Source organism: Doryrhamphus excisus, linkage group LG9 (genome assembly GCF_037039965.1).
Source record: "Doryrhamphus excisus strain RoL-2023G ecotype Guam linkage group LG9, RoL_Dexc_Guam_v1.1, whole genome shotgun sequence".
NCBI classification, from domain to species: domain Eukaryota; kingdom Metazoa; phylum Chordata; class Actinopteri; order Syngnathiformes; family Syngnathidae; genus Doryrhamphus; species Doryrhamphus excisus.
The window spans coordinates 17,552,850-17,563,621 of NC_136365.1; the positions used below are offsets into that span (position 1 = coordinate 17,552,850).

Sequence of the window (10,772 nt, forward strand, 5' to 3'; positions counted from 1 at the left end):
CTTGTAATGGCATCCAATAACTGTCTGACCTGTTGACTTTACCGGTATTTCAATGAGTCTTCTAAAAAGGATCTGAATGTGTCAAAAGTGAACACAATTTTGACTCAGCTTTGATGGATGCCCGCATTTCTTTTGGCATGAAAATACAAGAAAGCAATCTATTGAATATGTACACAAAAGCAGACGACATCCTTCGCTGATTTGAGGTGGAATCGAATTGTGAATCACCAAAGCCGTGTTTAATTCAGTCAGGGCCAAAATATTAAAAAAAAAAAAAATACAAGGCTGCAAGAGTATTCAAGGTAGAATCGTTGTGAGGGGAATGTTCCAAAGGAAGCTGATAAATGTCTTCCTCGGTAGGACGACAAACAATTTATATTGCTTTACATTGCATTGCTTGGTATTATTCTTCTTACTCACAGAAATGACTATTAAATATTATTATCATTTCAAAATCTAGCCAAAATCTGGGAACATGGCGTGTTGTGTGTCTGTAGCTTTAATGCTAATGAGTTAAGTGTGTCTAAGCGCTATTGTGCACTTCATCTGCTTTTTACATAAACAGTAATTCCTCGTTTGTCGTGGTTAATTGCTTCTAGACCCAACCGTAATAAGCAAATTTCCGTAGTTACTAATCTGTTTACAGCCTTCTAAATATAGTTTTTAACATTATGATAGCCTTCTAGATATTAAATAACACTTCTACAGTCACCTTTACGCTCATATTACCCAATATGGTAGACATAATAAGAGAAAATAATCAATTTAAGACATAAATAAGACATAAGGCTTATGTGTGTTGCTATAAGTGTGTTTCGGTGCTAAAGAAGCTGAATAGGAAGGAAGTGACGTTGGTGGTTCAGAGTTGAGTTTTAACGTGCCGTGGGTTATGGTTGCAACAGTAGGCCATGTTAGGAGTTATTGTGACATCATTGAAACTTGCAATAAAAGGCTGTTGCTCTGGCGAGCAAGTTTGGTGCTTGTGTGTCTCACTGAATATTACAATAACATGACTGACACAGTGTGTCTGACCAGTGTAGAGAGCTTCATCTCATTACAGCATCTTTGATTTTGTTATACTTGGATTTTACTTAATTAAGATAATTAATTTACTCAATTATATGCTTAATATGTATATGTTTTGACGATTAATAGGCCAAATTAAACCACAAAACCGTCTGATTTATTAATATCCAGTATTTTTTTATATGGTAAAGTGCAGTCAAAGTACAAAGTGGTGAAGAATTATTGTGCAGTGAGTCCGCACATAATTTTCTACCACTTATCCTCACGAGGGTCGCGGGAATGCTGGAGCCTATCCCATATTCTATATTTTTTAGCCTGTCTTTGGTACACCCTGGACTGGTGGCCAGCCAAACACAGGGCACATATAGACAAACAACCATTCACACTCACATTCATACCTATGGACAATTTGGAGTCGCCAATTAACCTAGCATGTTTTTGGAATGTGGGAGGAAACCGGAGTACCCGGAGAAAACCCATGCATGCACGGGGAGAACATGCAAACTCCACACAGAGATGGCCGAGGGAATCAAACTCGGGTCTCCTAGCTGTGAGGCCTGCGCGCTAACCACTTGTTTTTGAACATACAGTAAAGTCTCCTTATATCAATATTGTCGGGAGTCGGAAAAAATATCGATATAACCGGACTGTCGATATATCCGATCCTGCGCCGAACTGCATTAAAAGTGGGCAATAATGCACTGTTGCAGGCATGTGTTTGGCCAGCTATGTGGGGTGGGTTGAGCAACAATCGGTGTGTGTGCTGCGCTCTGGTGGTGGAAGTGTGAAAAATAAAGTTGACTGGAAGCAGCCGTTCGCCGTGTTCTTTTTTGGTATTGAAATCCTTAAGCAAAGATTGATTTAAGCTGCTTTTGTATCGATATAAGCAGACCAAATTGGCTGGCGGGAGATGAAAAGGGCATCGTAGTAACCGGATTATCATAATAACCGGGTATCGTACTAACGGAACTAATTATGTCATAAAAGACTAGAAATTTGCCGGGAAATGAAAATAGTATCGTAATAAGCAGTACTTCGATATAACCAATATCGATATAACGAGACTTTACTGTATACTCCAAAGTAGCTAATTTTTCTGCAGCAAACACATCTCATCCACTTTAAGTCGGTAACAATAAATATGTGACAATAGATCGGCAAAATGTACATATACCGCCCCATCGCTCACCCTTTTGCACTTCCTATTTTGCGACTATCACGGTTTTCAAAAATATATCAATGAATATATCATGCTGTTTAGTGGTTAAATACAGCCTATTATTAGTCAATAATGCATACTAAAGCATGTATTATTTGCCTCAAATCAGCATGTTCAAGCTGTTCAATCATGATGATATGTAGTATTCTACGCTGGTCATGAGGTGTCAGTAATGTTACGGTAATGTTCAATGAGACACACAAGCACCAGACTTGATCACCAGAGCAAAAAGGCTCTATGTCTAATGTTCTATGCTTTGAATGTAAGTTTTGATTTACCTTGGGTGTTTTGTATTGCCTGTGGATGTGTTGTTTGTCTATATACTTGTGTATATACTTGAATGTTATTTTGACTTTATATTGCATATAAAGTTATATGTTATATTGTTGTATGTTATATTGCATATTTGAAAGAGGCCTTTCTAAATATTCAAATATTTAAAGGCCCAGCAGCCAATATCAGGAGGTGATGTCCTCAGGTGGACGGTCAAACATGCCAGTAGGACAAAATGCCAGGAATGAAACACAGACGGGGGGGGGGGGGTGTACTTTGTGCGCTCAGTGTAGATAAACAGATCCTAAATGAGAAAACCGGAGGAGTCCTTTCAAAGGCAGAGTTCCTCGCACAGAGCTCGACACTCTGGGCCATCATTCCAAAGTCAACATGCTACGTCTCAGTCCTCAGGAATTTTTCATGAGCCACCACTTATCTTGTCATATCACATTTCTCACGCCAGCTTTTCGGGAGAGAACAGAAAAGACACCTCCGGGGCAAACGATTCTCTTTTAATCAAATCACTCTCCGCATGGCCCGAGGAGATCTTTGCACAGTCGGGTGGCACACGGGCCGCTGTAACGCAAACATCAAAAACAAACACCCGACCTGAAAAGAACGGCCGCTCTCAGAAAAGTAAAAGTCATCTGAAAGCACTCGGAAATAAAGTAAGGAACAAAGTGGTGTCTTGGAGTTTCTAGCGAGCAACTTTATGGCAGGAGGGGAGCTATAAAAGGTAAATGACACCACATAAGCTCCAAGCTCCCAGCTGAGCCATTGGCTTACAACTCTACTGCTGTTTGGGAGGCAGCTCCTGTGTTTCTGCTCTTTGAATCACATCCCAGCTTCAGCTGGACGACGCTTGGATTAGCATCCGAAGGCCTTTTTCACCAGCCACTGGACCGATTCCACGCATCAGATGTGTTTATTTCACACTTTACATGCAAATTAATTGTGGTTCAACTCAATTAAAGCAACCTCTCCATGGCTCCCCCTGCAGTTGTGATGTGGAATTGACATTTAAGTCATTCTAGTTGGTACAATCCATGCGAATAAAAGACATTGGGAGCTACTTTCAAACCGAGTGGTTAGCACGCAGGCCTCACAGCTAGAAAACCCAAGTTCGATTCCACCCTTGGCCATCTCCAGTACTCCGGTTTCCTCCTCCATTCCAAAAACATGCTAGGTTAATTGGCGACTCCAAATTGTCCATAGGTATGAATGTGAGTGTGAATGGTTGTTTGTCTATATGTGCCCTGTGATTGGCTGGCCACCAGTCCAGGGTGTACCCCGCCTCTCGCCCGAAGACAGCTGGGATAGGCTCCGGCACCCCCCGCAACCCTCGTGAGGATAAGCGGTAGAAAATGAATGAATGAATGAATGGTTAGCACGCAGGCCTCACAACTAGAAAACCCAAGTTCGATTCCACCCTTGGCCATCTCCAGTACTCCGGTTTCCTCCCACATTCCAAAAACATGCTAGGTTAATTGGCGACTCCAAATTGTCCATAGGTATGAATGTGAGTGTGAATGGTTGTTTGTCTATATGTGCCCTGTGATTGGCTGGCCACCAGTCCAGGGTGTACCCCGCCTCTCGCCCGAAGACAGCTGGGATAGGCTCCAGCACCCCCCGCGACCCTCGTGAGGATAAGTGGTAGAAAATGAATGAATGAATGGTTAGCACGCAGGCCTCACAACTAGGAAACCTGAGTTCGATTCCACCCTTGGCCATCTCCAGTACTCCGGTTTCTTCCCACATTCCAAAAACATGCTAGGTTAATTGGCGACTAAATTGTCCATAGGTATGAATAATATAATAATAATATGTAACTATTAAAATGTGTTATTAAAACTTGTACGGGTTTTTTATGGGAAGCTTTTATGATTGTCAGCCACAGTTTGACCCAGTCACTATGAAGACTAGCAAATATACCATGGGAGGTGTCCTGGCTGGTCCACTCGTATTAGCATAGGCCAGTATTCTCAAACGTTTTCTGCCCTGCACCCACTCACGGGACAAAAAAAATTTGCTGTCTTCACACCTTGGACTGATGGTCAGCCAATCACAGGGCACATATAGACAAACAACCATTCACACTCACATTCATACCTATGGACAACTAGCCTAGCATGTTTTTGGAATGTGGGAGGAAACCGGAGTCCCCGGAGAAAACCCACGCATGCACGGGGAGAACATGCAAACTCTACACAGACATGGCCGAGGGTGGAATTGAACTTGGGTCTCCTAGCTGTGAGGCCTGCACGCTAACCACTCGGCCGCAAGCTAATGTAACAACAACAGTTATTCTCAACCTAAAATTATGATTGAAGCTTTAAAGGCATAGTTCCGATTTTTTGACATGAGGTTATACGACATCCCCGTCAGCAGTGTCGTCCATTAACAGCGACTTACTGCCTATGTGGTCTCCTAAGTCTGATCGGATTTTGGTGATGTAGCTATTTCATTGTGAAATTACGACATACTTACGACATACCTTAAGGCCGCCCTTAATTACAGATCAAAATGCTAAAAAAATAGCAAGCGTGTAGGGATAGACCAATGTTCCCCGTTCATTCGTTCTTTTTTAAGAACACGTGATCATACGTATTTGCAATGAAACTGCAAGGCCACATAAAGGCAGCATGTGTAAGTCCACATATCGGGTGACACTTTAAACACAGGCTGTAGTCTGATTGTAATCCGATTAACTCCATCATGGGCAAAACTACCGTCCGCAGAGACAAATACTATCTTTTAGCCCGTTTAAACACCCCAGAGATAAAAATCTATGTGATACTACGAGAGTGAAAACATCATAAAGGCTGCTGTCATAACAGCCGTTAAAGCCTCCTGATTAGCGTCGGCTGTTTATTTAAGGTAGCGAGGACCGCGTTTTAAAGTGTATTCACAGGAAATTAAATTGTAAGTGAGTGAGAAGGTTTAGTTTCTTCAAGTTTCGCTGCCGAGCTAAAAAAAAAAAAAAAGCCTAATTATATATATTAGGTGTTTATTGTTTCACATTATTAACGTCTGGCCCCCGTGCTTATTTAAAATTAAGAACTCAGACTTGCAATTTGTTTTAAGTGCTCGGTCTGGTGTCTTGTTCAGACATTTCTCCATCTCAGCCCTCCCCAGGTGTGTGACCCCCCTGTACAATCCTACTCCCTCTTTCAAAATATTACCACCTGAGACATTATTGGGGCCAAATGGGTGCAGCGCTGACCCTCCCCCGGATAGCATGGATACATATGCTGCAAGAATGTTGCTTTGTAGTCACTGTCTGGATAAAATAAATGTACTTTTTTTTTTCTTTTCTTCCTTCCTTGCATGTCTCGCATACTTGTATTCACTCGTGCATTGCTCCGGCTTTAACTTCACAGCAGAGCTTTGTGAAAGATGTGCAAACATCTTTCAACTTTCAATTTGTGCTGATAGCTCACCGAATTCATTTGAAGAAATGGCTGCTGCTGATGTATCGTCAGTTATTGGTCATGGTGCAGTCGACATGTCGATCATACACAGCCCTTATGTGGTATACATGTCAAGGATTGGCGTCTGCACTATTTTCCATTTTGTTGATTGTAACACACAGTACGTGACTATTGTTATTGTTCATGCAGTCATTGGCCAGTCTACATGTTTATCAGTATACAGTTTTTATGGTCGCGCATTCTGCCCGGCAAACCTTTTTTTTTTCAGTCGTTGTTGATGGAGATGGGCGATCTTCATGTCAATCATTATACACATAATAATAATAATAATAATAATAATAATAATAATAATAATAATAATAATAATAATAATAATAATGATATTAATGATATTAATGATATTAATGATATTAATGATATTAATGATAATAATAATATTATTAATAATAATAATAATACCAGGGTTCAATTCCACCCTCGACCATCTCTGTGTGGAGTTTGCACATTCTCCCCGTGCATGTGTGGGTTTTCTCCGGGTACTCCGGTTTCCTCCCACATTCCAAAAACATGCTAGGTTAATTGGCGACTCCAAATTGTCCATAGGTTTGAATGTGAGTGTGAATGGTTGTTTGTCTATATGTGCCCTGTGATTGGCTGGCCACCAGTCCAGGGTGTACCCCACTTCTCGCCCCAAGACAGCTGGGATAGGCTCCAGCAACCCCCCTGCGACCCATCGTGAGGATAAGCGGTAAAAAATGAAATAATTCATATTGGAGAGTCTAAAATTGTCAATGTGTGAATGGTTATTTTCTATATTTGCCCAGCAAATGACTGGTGACCAGCTGGGATAGGCTCCAGCAGATCCGAGACCACAGTGAGGATAAGCATGAGCAAAAGCAAAGATGGATGGATAATCTAATCTCTAATCTAAATAACATAACAAAGGTTACAAGGAGCCTAAAAACAATGCTAATAGCAACACCAGTGATTGTGTATTTTAGCACATGATTAGCCACAACACTGTCATTGTCTGTTTTTTTATTCCATCGTCCTTCATGGAGTCATTGGACAGTCTACACATTGACCATTACAAGCAGCAGCAATGTCGTTGTGGTGTAGGTGGTACATGCCATGCATTAGCCTTTGCATCAATGACATTTACCAGGCAAATGTCATTGACCATTCTTTTGTCACAACACATCAGTCACTTTAGTTAACACCAGTTGCAATGTCACTCAATCTGTGGAAAATGTCAAATATTAGCCACCGCACTAGTTTTTATGTTTATAGTAACATATGGCGCTTGGGTATTTTAATTGCCCGTGCAGTCATTGGGCAGTCTACATGTGTATCAGTATACACTGCACTGCACCGGTTTACGTGTTTATTATGTTGATCTCTTCATTGTCTGACTGGACCGCCACTGGTTGCGTATCAGTCATCGTTCATGCAGTCATTGGGTAGTCTACACATCGATTATTATATGCTGCAGCATCGCTCAGTGTGTGGTACACTGCATGTCAACGGTTAGCCAAATGTAATACATTGTGTCATTACATTATGTTGACCCGGTACCTGACTGTACCATCATTGACCGATTATCAGTCACCTGACATGCAATCATTGGTCAGTCTACATGACAGTCATTATACACAGCATCAGGTGATTGGTGATGATGCACTCTATTCTAAATAGGACAAAATGGGTATGGAAGTCATAAGAGCAGGCGGCCTGGAAAGGACGCAGTCATGACGGCGCAGGGGAGTGCTCTGGTACTTGGGTAGTCATCACAGGAAGCCGGCAGGGGGTACAAAGGGGGGGGTTGGCGGAGTCGGAGCGGAGCACCACGAAGCAGCCTTTCTCTTCATTAGCAGCCTCTCTAAGGGGGGGCCGACTGCCGGTGCCTTCAGCGGCCCACCTGTCCAGCAGATTATTGAACCGACTAACCAGCGGCTACGCACACACTCTTCTCTCCCGTCTCATGATTCACCAAGTACCGCGGGAATCACGACTGGCTTGACAACCTCCACTTTTTTTGCCTTTTGACCTCACGCCCCTGTGTGATTGGCTGAAGCTGAGCATCTTTTTCGGTCTTTTTCATTATTAACATTTTGAATCAAATGCGGGTAATTTGTATTTGTATTTGATTTGTTTATTTGTATTTGCTGGTGCGTGCATCCTTTCTGCCGTTACCAAACAGCATGATTTTAGTTTTACTTAGGTTCAAGGACAATCTATTATTATCAAACCAGCTTTTTACTGTGACCATTTCTTCTCTGACCTTTCTAATGATTTCGTCTGTACTCCCTCCAGAACAAAAAGTCGTGGTATCATCCACAAATAATACCAGCTTTAAGTCTTTTGTAACTTTGGAGATATCATTTATGTACAAGTTGAACAGTTTTGGCCCCAGTATTGACCCCTGGGGAACTCCGCATGTAATATATGAACTTGCAGATGTGTATTCTCCTAGCTGTACGTATTGTTTCCTGTCAGCAAAGTAGCTTTTGCAGTTGATTACAAGCAGTTGATGTTTGCTAAATACAAGGATGAAGAGTCTTGAACCAGTCATGATGTGCTATATACGTATATCACTATATTGACACTTACTATGGTACCCATTATGTCATTGTATGACCATATCACCTCGTACTTTGGTACGAGACAAAAAATTAAAAAAAAAACTTATAGTACATAATAATAAAACAATAAGAATTAAAAAAACTGTATTATGGAAAGCAGGAAGTGAACAAATGTAACAGTTACTGATTGTAAAAGTACCAGATGGAGGGGTAGGATTTAATAAGCTTTGCTTCTTCCTACTCCTTTTGGACATGTGGAACTGTGAACTGATGATGTGATGCATTCAATTGTAATCTGATGTATGTTCAACTGAAATAAAATGTGGTTTAAAATGTGCCGTTTTACTTCATGTTTCGGCCAAAGAACACAATGGGTGCTGAGTTCAGGGGGCGTAAACACTAACCAGAATGGAACTATGGAACTTTTTCAGCAGTAAGAACAAGAACGGGTGTGTTCGCAGGGTACGAACCAGAATTACAATTCATGTTTTGAAATAAACACACAATTTGATATCCAAACTTTCTGCTCTTTAACTCCGCTCATGATTCCCTCGCCTTCAAATCTCACACACTCCAAACACCTGCTAGAGCAACGCAACATTGTTTTTTTTTTTGTGTTGAAGAAAATGTTTCTTACCTGCCATAGTGAAGAGAGCAGCCCAGAGATAGAAGTCATGAAATGACACTGCTGGAATGTAAATTGGCATTCTTCACCAGCACCATAGGCCTTACTGAACATCCCAACAAACACATAGACCAGGACACAAGTACTGTGCAAGAGACACACACTCACTGATGAATGTGTGAAGGTACTTAAGTAGGGCTTTCAAGTGGGGGCCATTCATCTCCCAATGTTTTGTTATTTCTTACACCGCCTTCCTCTTAGCTGTCTTTTATAATGTAGTACATGAACATAGTGTTTGTGTCTCAGTGTGTGTGTGTGTGTGTGTGTTGGTACTATAAAACAGCATCATCACCTTCTATATCTGCCCTAAAGCTCCTTTATGCCTGGAAAAAAATTTAACTAAGTCTCTCTATGAAGTTATGCATTAGTATAAAGTTGGTTAAAAATATCCAAAGTTCAATAAAAAGTGAATTATATGCAATGGAATTGTAGAACTGTCACAGTTTCTGTTAAAAAAAGTTACTTTTTGAGTCTTTATGTTTAATAAAGTGCAAGAGGTGAAGTGGCTACAAATTCAGTATGAGGCCAAACAAGCATTTCTTTCCTTTTCCTGGGTGTGTTTGATATTTTTAAACAACTGTCAATCATTAATACCATTTTTCAGGACATCATTACGCACAAAGCAAACCACTCTGATCAATTCAAATGACAGAATAACATTTGTTCTAAATTATTAACTAGAAAAAAAACTTATATTTACCATGGCTGCATGTTGCATCTGACAGAACCCCGAGAACTCCTGGCACTTTTTTTTTGCAAAACTTGTCTCCCTCCAAAAAAGTCTGCTTTCGCCCTCAAGCGGGGGACTCTGCTCCTCGCTGTGTGCTCAGCGTTCGATTCTAAAACTTCTCTCTGCGCTTGTTGACACTTTTTGGTGTCGACGATTACAGATGATAATCACTCTTTTGGCTACGAGGGTCCTCGCTTCTTCTTCTTCTTCTGCTGCTTCTTCTTCTTCTTCTCCTCTTGCAGCAAGCGCGTCAAAGCAGGTTTGGAAAGTCAGATTGGTGACGCGCAATCACGACGTCCCCTTCTTTTCCCTCTAAATGAGTCAACAAGCTCAAACTGCCTGTCCTACCTTGAAGGAAAAAGCTACAAGGAAGCGAGAACGACAAACGCCTCCCTGATTACTTAGTCCCCCCCCCGGACGGTTCTCCGTCTGCACGCCGGTTTCGGGGCTTTGCAGAGAAGGTGTCTGCTTGCAGGCTCTCCGCTCCCGCACCAGTAGCCGTGGGCTGCGTTCACTTTCTCCTGGTTGATGACTTGATTGGTGTCATTAAGTGTGGCGTCTTTTTTTGCAACAACAAAAACCTGTTGCGTCCAAATGTTAGAAACAGCTCGCATATGAAATTGATGCTTTACTGCCAATCAAAAGTCAGCATTGTTATTAGAATGTTATGACAATAAGAGATAATGCAATACAATAATACAATGTAATATGTAATTAAATAATGAAATTAGTTATTATATATATTATATCACTATTTATAACACACTATAGTTACTTTCAAAAACAAGTTTATTGATGGAAATTTTGTCTCTTTTAAGGGAGCCGG

General features: G+C 41.2%; 1 protein-coding gene across 1 annotated transcript in view; it reads right to left on the reverse strand.

Moving 5' to 3' along the window:
- The window catches only part of bnc2 (basonuclin zinc finger protein 2), a 179,614-nt gene extending 169,190 nt beyond the window's left edge, over window positions 1–10,424 (reverse strand). Inside the window, exon 1 of the mRNA XM_058066792.2 lies at window positions 9,917–10,424. Coding sequence (XP_057922775.2) covers window positions 9,917–9,934 — 18 coding nt within the window. The 5' untranslated portion in view covers window positions 9,935–10,424. The remainder of the gene's footprint in view (window positions 1–9,916) is intronic.
- Window positions 10,425–10,772: the final 348 nt, after the last annotated feature.